The sequence below is a fragment of the Genypterus blacodes genome, unplaced genomic scaffold, assembly GCF_046128005.1.
Source record: "Genypterus blacodes isolate CSIRO-AG114 ecotype Tasmania unplaced genomic scaffold, CSIRO-AGI_Gbla_v1 ptg000008l_1, whole genome shotgun sequence".
Classification (NCBI taxonomy): domain Eukaryota; kingdom Metazoa; phylum Chordata; class Actinopteri; order Ophidiiformes; family Ophidiidae; genus Genypterus; species Genypterus blacodes.
In genome coordinates this window covers 1,021,126-1,043,702 of record NW_027466822.1, presented here as the reverse complement: position 1 = coordinate 1,043,702, position 22,577 = coordinate 1,021,126, and the positions used below count along the sequence as shown (strand labels likewise).

At 44.7% G+C, this 22,577-nt stretch overlaps 1 protein-coding gene across 1 annotated transcript in view; it reads left to right on the top strand.

The window, feature by feature from the left end:
- Positions 1–19,516, top strand: part of plcl1 (phospholipase C like 1) — a 51,645-nt gene extending 32,129 nt beyond the window's left edge. Inside the window, exons 2-12 of the mRNA XM_076155569.1 lie at positions 5,300–5,374; positions 5,499–5,786; positions 5,877–6,164; positions 6,343–6,734; positions 7,062–8,169; positions 8,324–8,500; positions 13,534–13,896; positions 14,907–15,110; positions 16,362–16,437; positions 16,587–16,696; positions 17,475–19,516. Coding sequence (XP_076011684.1) covers positions 5,300–5,374; positions 5,499–5,786; positions 5,877–6,164; positions 6,343–6,734; positions 7,062–8,169; positions 8,324–8,500; positions 13,534–13,896; positions 14,907–15,110; positions 16,362–16,437; positions 16,587–16,696; positions 17,475–17,669 — 3,276 coding nt within the window. The 3' untranslated portion in view covers positions 17,670–19,516. The remainder of the gene's footprint in view (positions 1–5,299; positions 5,375–5,498; positions 5,787–5,876; positions 6,165–6,342; positions 6,735–7,061; positions 8,170–8,323; positions 8,501–13,533; positions 13,897–14,906; positions 15,111–16,361; positions 16,438–16,586; positions 16,697–17,474) is intronic.
- Positions 19,517–22,577: the final 3,061 nt, after the last annotated feature.

Sequence of the window (22,577 nt, the reverse complement as noted above, 5' to 3'; positions counted from 1 at the left end):
CCCACAAATCTTTAAAAGTAGTGAGAGCCATAGAATGTTAGGGTTAGGGTTGCTCCTTCTTAACCTTTACAGTCTGGCGGCATCCAAAGCTCATACCCTCTGGTCCATTTTTGCAGTGTTTCTGCCTCTTAGTCTGAAATCTGTGAAATCAGAAATTATGTTAGATGTTCCCCTTTCAATTTTTTTCATTTCTTGATTTGCCCACCCATCCGATTCAGCTATTTTGGTGGGAATACAACAGGAGGAGACAAATAGAAATGATGTGATGAGGCACTCCAGGACAAGAGTTGTCCTATTTTGTCTAGATGGGCTGTAGGAGTTCCCCAACAATGCCTCCATCTAAGGTCACAATTTATTTATTCACTTCTCATTTATTTCTCCCACACCTGGGCTTTTACTTCTCAACTAAACTAAAACTAGAACAAATGCTGCCTGTGTTTCCAGACAGTTCATCTTGGTCCGGAGTTGTACTACTTCTTCATCAGCTTGACAACCTTAGTTTTCCACGCAGGTGTTTATTTGGTGATTTGTGTTGGGTTCCATCTCTTGTGGGAGCCATTTCCCCAACCTCCTCATAGATTCATGAAAAGTTGAAGCGAGAGTTGACTGGTAGAGGACTAACACATCTGTGTTTGCTTAGCTGAACCATAATTACTTGATACTACCTCACCTTTCTTTGTGACCGTATGTGACAATGGAATTCTGCTGCATTGTGTTTTCCCCTCTATGTCTGTGTTACATGGTAAACAGAGCTCATAGGCTGTGTGAAGAGCCAGCTGCTGTAGCCACTTTATCTACTATGCTTGATTGTTCAGTACAATGACCTTTTGTCTCATAACCATTTATTCTACTTTTCCACCCATTTCCTAGTGTCTCCTATCTTTTTGGATCTCAGTCCTTTCATCTCCCTCATGCTTTCATTCCATTTGCTTGGTCTCAATGTTCTATCTGTATCCATTTTCACATTGTATTCCCTTTGTTTTGCTCCCATTACTCTTTTCCCTGTTAACTTACATTTTCACCCTATTCATTTCTTTTGACTTTCCTTGCTTCTCTCCTCTACCCCCCCAGCTTTGGATCTCATTTGCTTTCCTCCATCTGTGCTGAGATTTATCCCTGGCAGCAGCTTGATGATCGAGAGAATGACAAAATCTGAGCTAACGAGAGCACTGAACTAAAACAAACTGGAGCGCGGGAGATGGAGTTTAAATCAGTCAGGGGATTATAACTGATAGATGCCCTTTTAGTCCCAACAGAGCACTGCATTAAAGGCTTTAAGCAGACTTGGCTATAGTTTCCTGGATGACTGAATTCATCCTGCAGCAAGATGTCAAAATGGCAGTGGAAACATGGCAGTAACACACACACTGGATCAATAATTCCAGTCACAAAAATGCAATGTTTCCAAATGTCCCTTTTACCAAAGAAAACATTCTGCAGAGAGAGAGACAGACAAACACTGAGTCCATGGTCTCCACTGGCCTGCCCTGCCCTTTCCACCTAAATACCCGCTGACCTGCTTTCACTAAGCCTGTCTGTCCAGCCTCCCAGCTGACCAAGCTCACCAAATTTAATAAGGAGACATTTTGTGGGACAGTTATATGAATAAAGATAAACAAGCAAGCAGCCTTTATGGGAAGCTCTGACCTTCTGTGCCTGTGTGTGCAGGGAGGTGTGGTAATATTGGAACTGAAAATCAATAAATGTTGGTGTTTTCTCTAGTGAATGGAAAGAACCAATGATTTTCAGTTCACACTCTCACTGTTTCCAATTTTCAGTGAGGTAATCATTGTTGCCTCTGTCCCTGTCTCTGCTATGAATCACATGTGTGTGTCACACACTTACTGGCACACAACATGCGTGATGGACATTTAATTGAATACAGTGACTGTATTTTTACATGAGTAGCTTTTACATGAGTCACGTTGTATATTTTTATTGAAGCAAGCATTTGACATGACAGTGCACATACAGTTATGGGACATTTTGGAGACTGTTTTTTATACAGAAAGAGGGGGAAAGGAGAGAGTGATAGAGAAAAGGAAAGAAGGTTGTATATTTATTATTATTGTTGTTGTTTAACAACGGAGGCAGAGAGCCAGAGGGAGAGAGAGAAAGGAGAACTTAGACCCTGAGGCAAAATAGGCAATATGAGGTACAAGTAAATTGAAACAGAAACAGCAGGAAGCCACAGCCGCTGAAGGTTGTGAGAACATTGCACAGTAGTGTGGAAGCAGAGTCCAGGATGGCATCGGTGATGATGATACGAGGATCTTATAGGTACAGTTTTTACAGGATGATATCAAACAGCAGTGTAGGCAGCTAGAGATCACATCATAGGCTGTGGTGAAGAGAAGAAAAAACAACAAACAAAGAGAAGATATCCCACCCAAAGACCCGACCCAACCCAGCAGTCAGATAACCCCACATTCACACAACCCCGTCCTGGCCCACTGGGAATATCACATTGAAAAAATAGAAAGTGTTTGGTGTTCAGGTTTTCAGTCATTAGTCTGGCATAGCCTGTAGATCTGTGAAGTAAGAAAGAATGGTTGCCATCTCTGATAGAACTTATCGGTGTGACCCCTCATAGTGTACTTGATTTTCTCGGGGTTTAAGAATAAAACATCATATCCCTCAGCCATTGTGAAACAGGGAGGATTGAGATTGAGGATTTCCAATGCAGAAGCAGGTTTTACATGAGTAAGCTGCTTTATGGTATGTGTGCATTGACAGTGCATAGGCTGCTGCAAGCAGAGAATGCTGGACCACGACCATTCTTTCTCCAAATTTCACAACAGTAGGTTTTAGCTCTTTGTATCTGCTGAGCTCAGCCCAACATAATCACTGCACTCATATGATGTTCCAACCCAACTTTCCTTTGGAACAAAAATTGTGTGCATAGTATGTGCCATTAGTGTTTTAGATAAATTAAACCTTGTACTCACTTCAACTATCTCGCTATTGACAGAAGTGGAGTCAATGTAGTCAATGGAGTTCTGTTCTTTGCAGTTTATTTTGGAGGGATAATTTCTATTGCTTGCATTACTTTGTTCCATGATCATAAGTTTGAGCTCTTTTTCACGTCTCAGGTTCTGTCGTCCCCGTATTAAAGCCAGTAACTGGAACGTCGAACGTAGCTAGCTAGTAGGCTAGACTGTAGTGCTATTACTTATGTAGCAGCACAGTTCCTCAGCTAGCTGTGGTAAGTAAGCAGTATAATAAGGTCAATTCACATCGACTGTACCTCCTGTGTCGGAGTTTATTTTACAATAATCACCTGCTGATAGTACAATATGTTACTCATGCTTTGTGTCAGAGCCCAACCTCTAAAGCTACCAAACTGTCATAGGCCTCCATAGGTGTCCCTGCAAGACACACAGCAGAAAATGGGCCTGTGAGGGCTCAGGTCCAGCCTGTGTGTTTACAAGACTCTGTGACAGCTCCCCAAGCAGGCCTTTACTTCCCAGTTTCCACCTATTCACTTCATCTTTGGACTGTTTGTCACATTAGCTTGTGGTTGCTTTGGTTCTTGAGAGTTCTGAAAGGAGTGGATAGATTATAAATGGCACAAACATATACGGTATGCTCAAAGGCACACAGAGATACATAGGATGTTTGACAGTTTGATGGATGCTGTTCACATTACTGTGAACTACTGAACACACTGTGTGTGGGTTGTCAGTTTGGAGGAAGTAGCGTTTTCAGATTTAACCACAGAACAGTGTAGTCCTTGTTCATTCATATTCTGTTAGCACCAAAAATCAGTGGTGAGTGACCAGCCAGCAGCCAGCCCCTGCTTATTTAACTCTGACTCATTGGGTAAATGAGCACATCACATTATAATGAAATGAACAAAAACATCACTATTAGTCATGCGAGTGTGATTAAGTAATACATATGAACAAACAGCAAGGTATTCGTGCAGCAAGACCAAAGCGAGGCCAAGAAACACACAGAGTATCTGACTGATAATGTGCCAGTACATATGCAGCGGCTGAGCTGATTAACAACAGGTGAGACTGATGAGGCTGATTAAAGGAGAGGCTGCTCGTTAGTTCTTTAATGAGGCTAAGTGGTGTGGTGGAGAGGAGGGTGTGACAGCTGGTGTCGCCTTTCTAGAAGGGTAACTTAGAATGTGTTACATGTGGATGTCAACTTTACAGAAAAGAACAACTAATGTAGGGCAACTACCTTCAAGTAAATTACTGGTGTTGTATGTTGCAGTTTAAATTACATGTTTATTATATAACCTACCTATGCAGCCGTTTCACATGCTGCGATCTTTACATCATGATTATTACATTGTTTCAGTATCTCTGTACACTCTGGACTGATGGCGTATGAATGTAGAAAAGGACACAACTGTGAGAGATATGGTCAGCTCTCTGCACTCTGTGTCAGATGTAATTAGTGCTGTCATTTCAGCAAAGACCGCTGCAAGTGACATTTATCATGGAGAAAATTCCTCGCTGGAGCGCTAATGGAAGTTACCTAACATTGACATTTGCCCACCAAGCAGAGGCGATGCTGCCAATCAGTCTGACACAAGCCGGAGATAACAGGGCAGGAGGAAGAGATCTCTGTGGGGGGGTGCCTGTGTGTGTGTGTGTGTGTGTGTGTGTGTGTGTGTGTGTGTGTGTGTCCCTCTATCAACCTAAATTAAAAAGGTGTAGCCCCACTGACAAAAGGCTACAGCTTAAACCAACATGGTTTGTGTGCTGTTTTTAGGGAAGTATTGACAGTGGTTTCCTCATTTGATATGTGTTAAACCGTCTTCACCGTCCTCTTGTAAAATAGATACACCAGGAAAAAAACACTATCTATACTCGCATCACTGCCTTTTAAACAGTGGAGATGTGTAGACTTTATTTTTCATCATGTACTCACAGGTTAATAGTTATTTAGTGATTAAAAATCAAGAAGTAAGGTTATAACAGTATATTGACAGCAACACTCCATTGATGTTTGTCACAGTTTGTCACAGCATGAATTATTTAGCAATCTCTGTATATCTGGATTCATTATCTGTATTATGATATCTCCTCATGGATTTGTCTGCATTGTGATGCCACCTCAGTAGGTGATTGTCAGCTGTGAATGCCAGTGTTTCCTTTTTCGCTCCAGTTACTGTACGGGCTTAATCTCATATAAAAAACATCACCTTTTGCTTTGTCTGTCACTAGTTTTCATGACAGTAAAACCTGAGTGACAATTTCAGATTGATCCTTAAACCAGATTGCACCTCCTCTCAACATGCTTTTGACCTGGCATTTGTCTCTGTCCTGTCTTTTCCCAGGACCCCTCAGTGCAGAAGGTGGGTGGAGGCAGGAAGAAGACTGTGTCCTTCAGCAGCATTCCCTCTGAGAAGAAGGTACTTGAGTAACAAACCTCACTGAGAATAAAAGGGAAAATTATGACAATTTAAATCAAAAGGCCTAAACATCAGTTTTGACATCAAACAGCAAATTAATGTTTTGTTGCTTTTTCCCTCCCAGGTGAGCAGTGCAGCAGACTGCTTGGCGTTCATGCAGGGTGGATGTGAACTGAAGAAAGTCCGGCCCAACTCCAGGGTCTATTGTCGTTTCTTCACCCTGGACCCAGACCTGACCTCATTACGCTGGGAGCCTTCTAAGAAGGATGTGGAACGAGCTCGCCTGGAGGTGGCCACCATCCGGGAGGTCCGCACCGGGAAGAGCACTGAAACCTTCCTTCATAATGGCCCTTTATCTGATCACCTTGCTGAGGAAGCTGCTTTTTCTATTCTACATGGTGATGACTACCAGGTAGGCAGAGGAAGAGGCTGGACTGATAGATAGGTATTACTGTGAATCTTCATGTATCTACTGATCTTAATTGTCTGTCCTTCTCTTCAGTCTCTAGACCTGGTAGCATTATCAGCAGACGTGGCTAACATCTGGGTGACAGGCCTTCGCTACTTATTGGCTCATCCCTCAGCCATTGGGGGACCAGGAGGAGGAGGCGCTGGCGGGCTGAGCGAAGGAGGGTGTCTCTCAGTAGAGGGCAGCTTGGGAAACAAGTTGAGGCACGAGTGGTTGACAGCAGAGTTCGCCCAGGTGGATGAGGACGGTAACGGCATTGTGTCAGAGGACGTTGCTGTATCCACCATCTGTAAACTCTACCCAGGCATCAAGGAAGCAAGGGTGAGGGGCACAGGTCTGGGGTCATCAGTTCATCAGAATGTGTTGTGGGGGGTGGGGGGGAACAGGCAAGGAAAGGCGTATAGTTAATGAGAGAAAGTGATTATTGACAGCTTCACTGAATGAATTAATCATTTTACTCGTTAGCTAATCCACTCACTCACCACCACCCTTTCTCCAGGTGCGCCAGCGTTTCAAAGAGATACAGCGCAGCAAAGAGAAGCTGACCTCCCACGTGACACGGGAGGAGTTCCAGGAGGCCTACTGTGAGCTTTGCACCCGGCCTGACGTCTATTTCCTGTTGGTGCTGTTGTCCAAGGACCAAGAGTGTCTGGACCCCCAAGACCTCCGCTTGTTCTCGGAGACAGAGCAGGGTTTGTCCCTGGCTACAACCGAGGGCTGCTTAGAGCTCCTTCGGCGCTATGAGCCTTCATCCCAGGGCAGGGAGAGGGGACTGTTGGGCCTGGACGGATTTGCCCGCTACCTGGAGTCCCCTGAGTGCCAGCTGCTTGACCCAGAGCACCAGGGGGTGTGTCAGGACATGAACATGCCTTTGTCCCACTATTACATTAGGTGGGTTCAACATATTAACTTTAACTTTTAAGGAACCGTTCTCCCCAAAGAAAAAAAAATGTATTTTGTATTAAGTAATCATCACAATGTCTCACAAGACTTGCATCTGTAATAAACTGAGAAACCTAACAGAATTCTGCCAGAAAATTCATTCATTCATTCAATTAGTGATTGGTTTCTTGACCTTGACAATTTGTCATATGTGTGAAATTAAATGTTTGCGAAATTAAATGTAAATTAACAAATTGTAGACATAATAGTACACAGTATTCCCAGTTGTACTGCTTGTGACTTTGTCTCAAGGGTCTCTGCCATTTGTTTTCTCAGTACCTCATACCGCTCCTACCTGCTGGATGACCAGGTCCATGGTAGAGCAGATATAGGAGGGCTCATCAAGGCCCTACAGGCCGGCTGCCGATGCTTGGAGCTGGGGGTGACAGATGGGCCTGAAGGGGAGCCTTTACTAGGAGTCGACTTTGGTCCAGATATCGCCCACCACCATCAACATCAACACACCCCTGTGACTATTCGCTCTGCTCTTGAGGTGGTCAATAAATATGCCTTCCTGACCTCCCAGTACCCACTCATGGTGTACCTTTGCCAGCGTTGCTCTCCAGCCCAACAGCGTATCCTAGCACAGCACCTAAGGAAGGTTTTTGGCTCCCGTCTTTATACTCCAGAGGCCTTACCTGTCAGTCTGGGAGGAAGACCTACAACCTTACCCTCCCCTGAGCAGCTGAAGGGACGCATCTTGATTGTTGGGAAGAAGCTTCCACTTGATCCAGATGGCTCTGATGGGGATGTATCTGAGGAGGATGAGGAGATTGGAGGTGGGGGACCACTGGCAGGACGACGGATGACCATCCCTGGTGAGGAGGATCTCGGTGTTGTCTTGGTGGTGCCTCCACCCTCTCAACCTAGGAGACTCCGTCTCCTCAAAGAGTTGTCAGACCTGGTGACCATCGCTCGCCTAGGCAGCCGCAGCTTCTACTCCCATAGAGTCGGTCAAAAACAGGCTCTGCAACAGTCGCCACCGAGTAGTCCCTCATCTCCGAACACACCTCTGCCTCCTGAGTCTCCCTATTGGACAATGTGCTCTCTAGGGGAGGGAGAGGGTGGGCGTCTGACCAGCGAGAGCCCAGAGGACCTTGTTATGTTCACCAAACGTACCCTAACTAGAGTGCGACCCAGCTCAGTACGACTGGACTCAAGTAACCCCAACCCACAGGGATATTGGAAAGGAGGCGTCCAGCTTGTGGCACTTAACCAGCAGACTCCTGGAGCCATGCTGGACCTCCACAGAGGTCGTTTCTCACAGAATGGAGGGTGTGGCTATGTTCTCCGGCCCTCTGTAATGAGGGACGAGGTGTCGTACTTCAGTGCCCACACACAAGGCTGTGTGCCAGGAGTGCCACCTCAGACTCTACGCATTAAGGTTCCTACATTATTTTGATTTCACTTTCCAGTAACTTTCCCTGCAACATTTTCGAGAAATATTGTAATAATATTTTCAGACTGACATATTGAGCAATGAAGTAGTTTTAACCAAAACGCAACTGATGAAAGTGCTTTGTGTGTGTTGTGTGCAGGTGATCAGTGCACATAACCTGCCAAAGCCTCCAGGTTCGGGGGCCAAAGGAGAAGTCATTGACCCGTATGTGGTTCTAGAGCTACACGGTGTACCGGCGGACTGCGCTGAGCAGCGGACACGCACAGCTGTACAGAACCAAGATGACCCGCTGTTTGATGAGACCTTCGAGTTTCAAGTAAGGAATCGTTTATATTCAGTAGAATAGAAATCACCCGATAACCACGTGGACATAACAAATAAATGATATTCAGTAAGCAGAGAGTTTCCTATAAATATTCACATATTCTAATTTGTTGGCTGTTATGTGTTAAACTGGGCAGACAGAAGAAGAGGAAGAAGAAAACAGAAGATAGTGTCGTCAGCTTTATTGTTGCTTTTATTAATTACCATCCACATTAGCTCATCTTTTCCCCAGTAAAAGCTGTTCTCTAATGGATAGAAAACAACCAATATGACGACACAGCAGGCTGGCAGATGATGTCCTTCGTGAAGTTCAATTAACACTCACAGTAGACATCAAGGATTCTCCTTTGTGTTATGGTGCAAAGTGTCATTTTTGGAGCATTCATACTGGAACTAGAGGTACCCAAGTAAAACCATTACTCAGAGCTCCATGTAGGAGGAGGTACAGAAAGCACAACTACACAACAGTCACTAGTGGAGGTGTCAGTCTAGGGAATATGCTGTGTGTGTGTGTGTGTCTGTATATGTGTGTGTGTGTGTGATGGAGAGAAAGAGAGTGAGAGAGAATGTGCAAGACCCAATTAAATTTCACCATTTTAATAAACTGACTGAAATTCACTGCAAGACTGGAGTAGGTTTTTGTTTTGCTCTGTCAGTGTTTTATGAGTCTGTTTTCCCTCTCTGACACATTCATTGTTTATAAATTACCCCCATCAAGTCAAGAAAGGGAAATATCAGGAGTCTCTCCTTGCATTTTATGTGCTGTTGCAGACAGTTTGTGTAGTTTTGTGAAGATAAATGTTGCAACTCTTTGACACGGCGAACAAGCATAGCATAGCATAGGTACTGTGAATGGTTGCTAATGCTACAGTGCGGTGCAGCACATGTTTCCTGCAGCTCTGTAATGCCTCAGTGATGCTGTCAACAACAAAGGAAGCCCCACGTACTGGTTTCCTACAAGCAGCTGTGGATAACATACTAAACTCAAGATTATGAAAAGTTAACTGTGTTGTGGTTTTGGAGAGTTCTGTGTCTAAAGCCTCTCACATTGCCCTATGAGTGTGTTGTGGTGTTTGGTGGCCTCAGCATGTGCAAATGGTCCCAATTTAATTCCGTAGAGAACATCAAAATGACTTACACCTTAGCCATGGCACTGTAGGAGCCAAATGACCAATTACCACACAAGGGAGGTGCTAAACAATGGATTTAAACTTGATGAACATGGCATTGTGTCTGCAGTAATGCCAGTATTGCACCGGCATGTACCCAGAGGGCCGCATGCACTGAATTCATTAGAGGAAATGGGGTTTTTCTGACTGTGGTGTTGTTGTTGTAGCTTTATACTCTGTGCTGACAGAGTCTCAAATTAGTCAGGCTGAGTCGTAATGACAAGCTGTCAAAACTGATACATTTCCTCTCTGGGTATGTCATATGTATGTGTTTGGGTACAGAAAATACACACACACACACAGAAACTGAGAGCTAGAGCTAGATTTAACACGCTGTCATGGAACCAACCATGTCCCCTCATTCATCAATGGCTGTCACTGATTTCTTTCTTCTTTGTTCACTGTTCCAGTCCGTCTAACAACAAAGCAATGTCTTATTGTTAAAGTAAATATTGTTTACACACACACACACACACACACACACACACACACACACACTCACACTCACACTCACACTCACACACACCCACACGGTGGCCTCAGGCTTTTTGTATGTGGTGCTAAGTGTAGCATTGCTGATGTTAACAACGCTGACAGAACTCACTTTCATATGGTTACATGGTTGAGACACTTATTTCACACACTGGTGGCGTTTGGTAACCTTTTTTGGAGACAAGTGGTACAAGAGATGTTGTAGTGGTGGTGGAGGTAAAGAGAAGAAAGAGGAGTGACGGAGATGAAATAGGTTTACACAGGAGGAGGAGGAGGAGGAGGAGGAGGAGGAGGAGGAGGAGGAGTGTGTTCGTGAGTCACATAAGACCTTGACTCTGCTTGTCCCATTAGCTCTGTGGTCTGTAACCCAAGGCCTAGTGGGGGACTTGAGGGCAATGTGGCGTGACACCCACAACACACACACACACACGTACACGTACACTCACACACTGTAGTGGCCATGCCGTGTCTGTCCGACTGGTGTAGCGAGCTCTCATATATCTTAATCATTGGCCTTCAGGTTGTGACGCAGTGGCCAGGCTAAGACACTGGACAGCCACATCCACTCACATTCCAACCACACACACACTCGCACACACTCACACACACACACACAGACTTGCACACTTACTGTACAAACATACTGTAATTATCTTCCTACACTGGGCTGAAAATGGCTGCCTCGGCCGTGTATTCATTATTTAAAGCACTTTAATAAGTGTGTGTAAAAGTGGTGTAACAGTAGATGATGGCACATAACCTCTGCAGAGAAGGTTGTGTTTTCATCTGTGTTTGTTTTGACTTCCTTCAGCGGGATATCTGAAAAAGTAATGAACCGATTTTCAGGGAAATTGTATAGGTGGTTGAGACTTGATAGGGAACAAAGTGCTGTTTTGGCCGGTTTCTCTAAGGTACGACATCAATCTTGACGTTAAAACATCAAATAATGCAGGCTCGTGTATGAGACTGAGGACTTAGATGCAGAGCAGACCCATGATGTATGATAAAGAGGTTTTTAATGAGCAAGGGCTTCTTCCAGTCGATGTTACAAAATCAGTCGGCAGAAACTTCAAGTCACACAGGCAGAGTGGCAAAACTAAAAAGGCAGACAAAGCAGGCTGAGGTACAAATCAACTGAGTCCAACTGATTCTGGTGAATCTTGGTGGAAGCTTTGAACATGGCCCAGGGAAGAAGGAATCTTGCCGACAAAAGACAATGCTTAACGAGCACAGAGTAACAGAAATAAACCACTTAAGAGCACAATCGCTGTATAGAAGAAGAATAAACATATGATAAAGCAATCAGACATAACACAAACCTATACTCAACACGCACAGAGGAAACTGAACCAAGACACTATCTACCTAACAAAGCTGAAGCCGGTCGGAGGAAGAACTGCCGGGCTGGGAGGATAATCACTGTGCTGAGAGACCAAGTGAACAAACAGAACAGCACAAAAGCAGCAAATGGGCAATAATTTAGTCTGCACAGATCGAAACGCAGGCGAAGGCACAAGCCAGTCTTGAGATAACAATCTGGCTCAGGCTGCTGGATGAGTAGAGAATATAAAGAGACGGCGATGATGGAAAAAAACATGCATAAACTGTGGAAAAGGAGAGAGAGAAGAGACCCAGAGCCACCAAGTGGCCAAGGAAGGGCAGTAGGAGAGAGGAGAGACCACCACTGGTGACAATGTGGTTGGGTCATCTTTAGCAGGTATCAGTGGTTGGGTGGTCATGACTCACATGAACGATGAATCCTATAGACCGAACCAATAATACACAATGGAATACCTCAATTACAACATGACTTATTCTAGTGGTACTACATCGTTTATCAGTTCTCTCTCAAGTTATACGTCCCACTGTAACTATAGCTGTCATAGCTTTTTCACCACTTAATTGGCCATTTGTGGGCAAAGTCCTGAGGAAACTTTGCTCTTATAACAAGATCATGCAAATCACGCTAGATGTGCCTATAAATTTGATCTCTCAGAACTAAACAAGCCCATCTGAGGAGGAGAAGCAGCCTCAGTCCCAGCCGGCCCTTTACTTCCTCATTCTCTTTCCGTTCCCACGCAGGGCTCTCCATATTCAAATCAGTGAGGGAGGGCGGAGTGGACGTGGACAATAAAACCATCAGGCAGTGAATCTGCCCCAGACTCTGTACACACTCCTAATACTTCAATCAACAGCAAGGACTGTAGCAACAACATACAATTTGATTTTGTGTGTTGTATGTAAACAGAAAAATGATGATCAGATGATAAAGGGGCTTCCATGTTCCTGTCCATATCATGGTGCTGTAGCACTGCTCTGATGGGACAGGAGGGGGGTGATGATATGATACAAATATGTGTTTTTGGGTGTGACAGCACAATCTCTCTCAGCCCACGAGCCGGCCTACACCTTCCTAGGCTGAGTGGAGGAACGTGACCCCAGAGTTTGGACTCGGCAACGTCACTAAAGACCAACAAACTGCTTTCCTGCTGTTTTTGATTTTGTTGTGGGTTCAAGAAGTGAACTTCCACCACTGAGTGGAACAAAAGACTTTCCTCTATTTGTCTTCACTGCTGCGCTTCAATCCCTTCAGAAAATTGAAATTAAACAGATGTAGCACAACACACACACACACACACTAATGTACATATGGAATCTGTGTCTCAAGAATACAAGTTGGATTTACTTCCTTACTGCGCTCTCAAAACTTCATACGTCTTTGCTGTTGGACACACACTTTCACTGTGTGTGTGATTATGTCAGTGTGTGTGTGTGTGTGTGTGTGTGTGTTGGGGTATTGAAAAAGAGAAACGGCGACATAACTGATAATGTTTTGTTGTTTTGGGTGACATTGGATTGCTCTGGAAGTGTGTATGCGTGTGTGTGTGTGTGTGTGTGTTTGTATGTGTGATTTTGATGGAGCTGTAATATTTTCCAGAAAAATAGTTGATGAGCAGCCTGTCAGTCTGTGTGTCAACATGAAGTTGTGGAGGCTCAGCTGATGTTATCATATCATTAATAATAGTGTTTACATGTGACTGGCTGTAAAGCATCTTTCCATCGTCTTTCCCTTTTCCACATTTGCATCAGTTTGTACCTGAGACAGCAAACAGTTTTTAATAGAGAGGCTGCAATGGATGCAAATGAGACAGACATAATTATACACACTGTTGCTTTCTGCACTAGAATGATCTGAGCACTTTGGGAAGGTGTGACTGTAATTGCTGCAGTGTCATTCATATTACGGTAAAGTGAGTTGGATGATGAGGATGATGCTCATATATCAGATACATGCTCATAATACAAATGTGATGTGCCACATGTGTGTAACACAAAAGCGTCTCTGTCTCTGCTCTGTCTCCAGGTGAACATGCCAGAGTTGGCTCTCCTGCGCTTTGTGGTCTTAGATGATGACTACATCGGGGATGACTTCATCGGTCAGTACACCATTGCTTTCGAGTGCCTTCAGCCAGGCTACCGCAACGTGCCCCTGCTGGGCCTGGCGGGGGACCCCTTGCCCCATACCAGCCTCTTTGTCCACGTGGCCGTCACCAACCGGCGAGGAGGGGGGAAGGCTCAGCGACGAGGCCTTTCGGTGAGGATGGGGGCGCGGCGAGGGAGGGACTACGTCACGCTGAGGCACACTGCCATCAAGGTGGTGGATGAGACCTTTAAGCCGGTCGGCGCCCCCATCAGGGAGGCTACAGACATGCGGGAGGATGCACAGGTAAGGAGGAAAAAGGTTTGGGATGATGAAGTCAGTCTGTCAGCACGTTGACATGCATGTCGCACTCAGCTGGTGTGTTCTTACCCCGCGTCAATAAGATGTCCAATTATGACAGCGAGTTGAAGCTTTGATGACCTGAGACTTCTCTGGTTGCGTACAGAGACGAGAGAGAGGCAGAGAGGGAAGACAAGTAAAGGGGGAGGGAAAGAAGAGTCGGGGAGGATTATAGAGCATCTATAAATACCAAGGAAAAAAGAGGACCTGTCCACAACACCCACAAGCTTATCTCTGAACACACAATCTCCCTCCATCGCACAATCACACACCCCCACACGCACACACACACATGCACACACACAGTCCTACACAGCAACACTGCTCACCTACTCACCGCAGCTTTTCAGGCTGCGTGCTCCAGTCTCATTCTCCTCTCCCTTTGACATGAGCCGTCCCTCTCTCTCTGCCATGTGTCCAGCTGTGGGCTCATCTGCCACACTCACTTATTATTCATCATCTCTCACTTACACACACACACACACACACACACACACACAGGGCATGCTAATCGATACTACTCTTCTAGATGGCATTCAGGTAATAATCCTCGAGTCAGTCTCAAAATTTAAAATGTGAAACTGTGGGACAAAAACAATTCTGACAGTGACCTTTGATGCGATGAAGATGGTATTTCAGAGGTTAAACAGCTTGATCACAAATTACTCCGATGTCCGAGCACCCATTAATCCACTCTCACCTCCTGACACACCTTGTTGAAAAACACTTAACGGTTTAGTGTTGCAGGTTTTTGCCGTATTGTTCAACTTAATTTCTATATTTAGGCTGATTTCAAGGATTAAAGTTGGCAATATTGATTTAATTCACAAGCAAGACTGCAAATGAGATGAGGGGAAGTGTGTGTGTGTCACCTTACTGGCTTCACATCCGCAACGGTTCACCTGATCTGTCTCTCTGTTCACTTCCTCCCCTCGTCTCTCCTTCATCTGGTCCAGAGCGCCACCATCACGTTCAAAGAGCAGTGTGGGCTCCCCGCTGTGGCCAAACTCAAGCAGTGCATCCAGACCCTGGCCACCAGGCTGCAGAGCCCCGAGGGCACAATGGGGGCCACCATGGTGCTGAAGGACGGCTACCCCTGTCTGGAGCCCCTGGTGACCCTGTCAGAGCCCACACGCAAGTTACTCACTGCCTATGACACGGTCAGTAAGAGGGGGGGGCTTTTTTAAATTGTCTTTTTATTCTGGTCTTATGGAGAAATGTGCTGCTTTTGCTCTTAAGTGGGTCCAGTTTACTGGAGGAGGACACTTTAACTGTTATTATTAGAACTGTACACACACACACACACACACACACACACACACAATTCATACAGTCTTGAAGCAGTGAATATGCAGGGAAACACTGACTCGCCTGAAACAGTCATCCACACTCCTCCACAAGCACACACACACACACACACACACTGCCAGATGTGTCTCCTCTCACTCCCATCTCCCCCTCAGACAGAGCTTTCCCACCTGCTCTCAGAGCTGCTGTTAAACACACACACACACACGTCTCAGCACACACAGATGAGGGGGCGCAGTGTGTGTGTGTGTGTGTGTGTGTGTGTGTGTGTGTGTGTGAGAGCCCAGCAGGTCAGTGTGATTAAGCCACAGTTGGTGTGATCTCCACTCTCTGTCTGCCTCGTACATCACACCTCTTCAGCTTCTCTAGACCACACACACACACACACACACACACACACACACACACACACACACACACACACACACACACACACACACACACACACACACACACACACACACACACACACACACCACACACACACACACACACGCACACACTACAAAATTACACAAAAACATACCACCACACATTCACTCTCTCCTCTCTCCCAACATTCTCTCTTTGCTTTCCTCCCGTCTCAATTTGGAAACAAAGATCCCGTTGAGTGTTTCTTTCCTAATCACTCCCACTGATCCTCGTGTATTTCATTAAACACACATTGTGCTCAGTTTAAGATCAGTGTTCAGCTCAGCTTCAACCTCCTCAACCCCACAGTTAATCACCTTATTTCATGCTTATTTCATCACATCCTTAAAGTCACGTGCACACACTGAGTGACATATTCAAAACATAATCCTTATGAGAGTAATCAATAAATCTCAGTTATAATGGTTCTTTTTGCAGTCAGCATGTATTTGTATGAATAACATGAAATGAAAGTATTGTTGCTCTCCTGTGGATCTCTAACAGTAGCTCAAGTTAACTGGAGTTGCCGACTGGGATGAGCTGCAAACTGTCTTCATGGCCAACCAGCAACTCCACTTCCCTTGAGCTGCTACTGCAAGGCACTGTATCCACTGACCTGAAGGACTGCCAGCCCTCATAGGCTACATATTCCTGCAGATTAGTAGAGGTTAACTTTCCCGATGCCTTTTCAGATGATCACGGCCCAGAAACAGCTGATAGAGAATGCAGACGGTGTCCAGGAGAGGATCGCCCAGGTGCAGAGAGATGGTGAGCGGAATGGATGAATGGATGCAAGGAAGGACTTGAGTGTGTTTGTGAATGGAGTGACAACGGTGCCGCAGTGCAGGATTTAGCCAGAAGAAGCAAGTGTAATGAGCTCACCTGATGCTGTATTTCCCGTCGTTTGTGATTTCCAGGTATGGTCTTCCATGAAGATTTTCCTCGTCTGTGTGAGAAAGAGGGACTAAAGGGACGCAAGCAGAACAAAGCTGTGGAGAGTTTCACCTGGAACATCACTGTGCTTAAGGTACTGCAAAGTCAATATGACACAACATACAGCAGATGCATTAAAAGAAACAACATTGGACACAACATATCACAGAAAAAGCAAAGCAAATCAGTCCCACACTCAACCTGGAAGAGCTACAAACTACAATGTGGTTAAAGTTCTGCTGCAGTTGCTGATTTGCTGAAAATTGGATCTGATTGGTCAGGACTGCTGCAGGCGAAATACAGCACAGTTTGATGATGATTAATTCAAAATATATTTTCCACTGATGGAGAATAAAGTTTGTCTTTACTGACAAACTATGCTTTGTTGGAAGGGTTTACAAGGCTTGAACTCTTCTTTGGGACTTTAAGGGTCATTGACTTCAATTAATCCCAATATGGAACAAAAAACAACTCTGAACTTGAAGATATTTGCTTCATATTTTCATACTAAAGGAAACAAATCACAGAGGTCATAAATGTCTTTCTTCATATTGGACTTGACACTTTGTTTGTCCCAAACGGTCTGTGTAGCGTTCAGTACAAATAGAATAATCCCCCTCATTCTGTGGGCTGTCTGTTGTATTAAAATTGAAAATAGTGTTGAGTCATTCCTCATTTTGTTGCTTGCCCGACTTGGCATCCATATGTTGTGTCTCCCTTCTTTCTAATCACACACACAGCTGTCAGCCTTCTGTAATAACCACTGCAATATGCTGTGACAAAGCTTTGCATCATGCTGAGTGTTGTTCTGCAGTCTGGGGCTGCTTGTTCAGGGAGCTTCTCTTAAAATGTGTTTGGACTCCTGTCTGCAGGGTCAGTGCGATCTGCTGCGAGGAGCTAAGATGGATTCCCTGGACGCTCTGAGGCAGCTGGCCCTGGCCTGTGAGGCCTGCGCGCTCACCTCCTCCTCCACCTCCACCTCCACCTTCTCCACAGCCGAGCTGCACTACACCTCGCACCCCCCGGCCGGTCGACGGGGCAGCACGCACGGCAACGGGCGCATCTGACGCCTGACGCGGTGCCACGACTCTGCCAAAGATAAAAACGAGGAGTGGACAGAGAGATTACAGAGATGAGATATGGGAGGGAGGAAGGATGAGAAAGGAGAAGTGTGACTAGAGAGAGAGAGAGAGAGAGAGAGAGAGTGAGTGACAGGCAGGATTTTCTTTCTGGCAGAGTCGATCCCTTTATGAAGTGCTCAGCTCACTGTAACTGTAAAAGCCTTGTGGTGATTCTATCTATGGTCCAGCCTGCAAAGAGGCGTCTCGTGAATGTGCAGACAAGCCGCTCTGCTCGAGTCCTTCAAACTGTCCTCTCTGTCTTTCTGACAGAGAGACGCGTCGCTCAACACGTTCACCCGGGTGCCTGTCCTCAACGGGACAGGAGCTCACACACACGTGTATAACTGGGCACAGCAGACGTGTCACGGACGCGTCTCATCTTGTTTCGTGTCAGATGCATGAATGGGACACGATGACTCTCTGCCTCAGCGTTTTAAAGCATTACCTGGGAAGGTAACAAGGTGTGTGAGTGTGTGTGTGTGATGTCCCCCTAGACACATTTGAAATGTAACTACTCTAAAATCCTTACATGAGTAGATTTTTAGAGTAACAGTCACTCACTCCTATGTTATATGTGTATATATACTGTATATGTGTAGTTTTTATGAGGCGTGACCCACCCACGCTCTGCTCCCCTTACACCCACCTGTAATGTGTGTCAAGTACTAGTTTAACTAACAGTACCATGTACACACACACACACGCACACACATACACACAGTCCTTTGTTACCTTAATCCCTGCCGGCCTTTGAGCCCGTCATGTTGCAGACTAACCTGGGGGGCGGATGACTGTGACATGAGGGCATTGAGCTGTGGAGATGGGGCTGTGGTAACCTGATAGTTTGTGGATGTGTGTCAGTACTGTAGTACTCCATGTCCACTCTAGTACACGTGCGGATCAAATGACCTGCTGGCCGTACTCGGGGATGAGCGGCGACTCTGCACGCGGGCCCGAGGAACACACTCCTGCAGTGATGAAGAACACTGTTGATGTAGCAATAATGTCGACGCAATGTTACAAGAGAGTGGAGAAGAGTTCATACGTGAATGTGTATCGACTGAACGGAACTGAGAAAGTCTGCTGCTTTATAACTCAGTGGCAAAGCTGTAAAAAAAAAAGAGAAAAAAGAACAACAACAGGTGCTACTAATCACTGTTGATGGTTGTGCTTCGCTATGAGTGACGTGTTCTTCTCAGCCTTTGACTCCTGTGTTTCTTTTTAATGCCTTTTAACTCAGAGTGTGTACTTGTAATTGTGTCCTTTCATGCTGTGTTTAAAGCAAATGCGATGAAAACCACCGCTAAACTACAGGACTAGCTAACCTGCTAAGCTAAGCTAACCTGAAGAAAAACTCCTGCTTGACCGACACACACAGTTGGGCCACAAGTCTTTCACACAGGCGTCATTTACACTCTGCATGAGACTCAGTCTGTAGTCAGATACACTGTGGTGCGGAGTGTAACACTGAGGGGCTGGTAGATCTGTGACACCACATGTAGGAAACAGTCCACAGTCCAAACATTAAGTCCAAAACATCAGATGTCATTTTCTATATAATGTCCCCGTACATGAGGCCACATTTCATAACAAGGTGGGGCCTTGTGTTTATGTTCCCTTAGGTACCTACACCTGGGGCACAAAGGGGATGCCCGGTGCATAAAAGTTATTCCTTATTTTACAGAGCAGATGTAGCTATTGAGCAAGGCACCAACAATGACTCACAATGGACATTTGATTATCCAGATTAAGTGTCTGAATACAGAGATTACTGAACTGAAGCTTAAATGAGGCCTGTTAAAAATGAACAAAGACTCGTCTGTAGGTACCCAGGAGCACAGGGGGCATGTGGAGTGAGAGCCAGGGTGGTGGAGTGTGAGACAGGGTGGTGGAGTGTGAGACAGGGCGATGGGTTGATGAGAGATGAGGATCACAGCCACACGTTACAGTTGCCTTTTTTTTGCAGCGCAGAAAGCTTAGAGCGTCACCGAGTCCTGTCCCCCCCCCCCCCCCCCCACACACACACACACACACCGGCACACACAGACACACACACACACACCCAGCCCCTTTGACATACTTATGCGGGACGTATGTGGCCTTTCCTCGTTTTTTTCACATTAACCTAAGCACCCACTCTATCCACTCTGTCATTCCCCGCTCCCCCCCCGGCTTGACAGAGCTGTTACACTGAGCCATCAGACACAGGAGGAGGCTGACCTGCATCTGCCTTTATAACATTTCACTGCAACGCGTGTGTGTGCGCGCATGTGTGCAGACTGCAGCTAATGACTGTTTTCATTATTGGTGAGTCGATCAATCCTTTAATCTGTAAATGACAAACAATAAGAAATGCCCAAAGGAATGATTTTAAATAGCTTATTTCGTCTGACCCAGATTTCAAAACCCTAGAGGGATTAAATTAATTATGACTTGAAAAAGAAAAGCTTCCATTTAACATTTCAGATTAATGATCAACATTGCTATGGGATAATTGTATTTATTGAATAACTGACTAATCAGTTCAGAGGGGAATGTGGAAACGAAGAGAAAGAGGGACTGATGCTGTATCAGTGTGTGTGTGTGTGTGTGTGTGTGGTGGGGGGTCAGCTGGATGGTGCACACCTGCAGGGCATCATAATTGCCTGTGACAGACAGACAGAGTGACAGCACCTGCTGTTCTGCTCTATTAATAACAGCCTGACTCAGTGGAGGCCCGTGGGATGTGTGTATGCCCGTGTGGATCTGTCATTTTACTGGTGTGTTCTCATTCCTGGCCTGATGCTCTAAAGCAGTCAGCTCTCACACACACACACACACACAGCTGCTGACAAACCGTTGGGTTTTCAGTGAACCAGAGAGACGAGGTCAAGTTTTTTTTTTTTTTTTCAACACAACCCAGATCCCTCAGATCTGCTTACCTGCAGGGAGGAGCTCTGCATGAATGATGCATCACACGCAGTAAAACACACCGCAGTGTTGGCTTTCTGTGTTCCGGTTTACATGCCTGCTGACATGAAGAACACAAGTGGGTCAAAGAGTGAGCGGGAAATGGGATTTACTTCATGAGAGGAGATGAAGGTTTTCCTTTGTAGATGAACTTGGGGGTGGAAGTGTTAGGTGACAGTAATTAGGTCCAAGTTCCACCTCATTCTCACAGTTAATGCATATTTAACATAAGGATCAATACAGGCCTGGAGTGGCTGTGCTGCCATTTCATGTGTCAAGACTTTACAACAGCTCATAACAAGTTTGGGAAAAGGACCATTCCTGCTTTTGTATGTTGGAACATCTACTGAATACTTGCTTTAACCAAAGCAAAGCATAATATTTGACATTGTTGGTGTACTGTATGATGTGAAAATCAACTTGCAGAAATGTGTTTGTGTTACAATGAATATAATGCCCGAGTTTATTTTGTTCACGGTTGCGGGTCGATTTGACGAGTCTGTCAGTGACGATAGGATGAACTGCTTTTATCTTCCTCATGATGTAAGTTATTGCTTATTATATGTTGACTGGGTCTGAACGACTAAGAGGATTTACAGTATATTGTATCAGTCTGATGCTATTTGGCAGCCAAAGATCAAATATTGAAATGTTGGCATGTCAGCAGCAGAGCGGCTCATCAGTCCATGCGTTTGGACAGTTTATACAGAGTTGCATTCAGGGTCTATGTTGAATCTTTTGCAATGCAGGTGAATGCATAGAGCCCCAGCTGAGCACTGATGCTGCTTACACACTTGATCTCAAGCCTTGGTGGGTGTGTCAAAGCACTTGTGTTACATGTTGACATCAGCATGTTACAGAAGTAAATGCAACATTCAGGGCAATTCAGCACCTACGGATGTGTGTGTGTGTCAATGTGTGTGACAATGTTCCACACACCCTGCCCACCCAATTAATTGGGGCATCATATTTCCCTTTAATGTAAATAAAACTGGTCATGATGCAGACTTATAAATGATCTGGAAGGTTATTGGCTTCAGATGAATGATGCAACAACGCATACAAACATCTGCCAAGTTCTGGTGTGTTTTGGGGAATGTTCAGTAATAATGTAAAGCTTAAAAAGGTCAAACTGCATTGACACCAGTCAGCCGCCTCCTTTAAAACATTCACACCCACAGCTCGCACTGTGTTTTCACTATTTGTTTACCACCACCTATTAAGCTGCATTACTAGACAGGACTTCAGATTTTGGCCTCAGATTTGATCAATTTTTGAAACTTGTTTCAAGAGAATTCTTTGTTCTATAAGCAATATGAAAACCAAATCTGTTTTCGAAAAATTCTGTTTGTTATCGTTAATGTTTTTCCACCAAATGTGGACATGTGCAATGTTAAAAATGGAAAAATAAAAAACTTGCAAGTAAATTCTGCAAGAGAAATATTTGAAAGGAAAGATCATTTCATAACATTGGAAAAATAGTCAACCAAAAAAAAGAAAAATATGTATTTTTGATTTATTTTTAGTACAGCCAAGAATGTTGTTGGAACCAGTAGATTTCCACTTTTTTTTATTCTAGATCAAGATAAAATCAAGAAAATTTAAAAAAAATTTAAAAACTTTCTGGAATCAATCATGTTAGTAACTTTTTCTGACTTGTAGAAATTTTAAAGATTTATTTCCTCTGATTGCTGTTTCCTAGAAACATCATAAAGGAAAAAAGTCTGGTCAGCAATGTCCTATTTCTGTCATCCTGTCTAGTAAATGATTTTTTAGATCATAAATTAAAGATAAATTAAATATAAACTAACATTTCAAAGATGCCTTTAGTGTCCAGAGGCTTTAAAGTGGAGCTGGTTAGATTTCATTAGGAGTTCATGGATGAGAATGGCTGTCAGATCCATG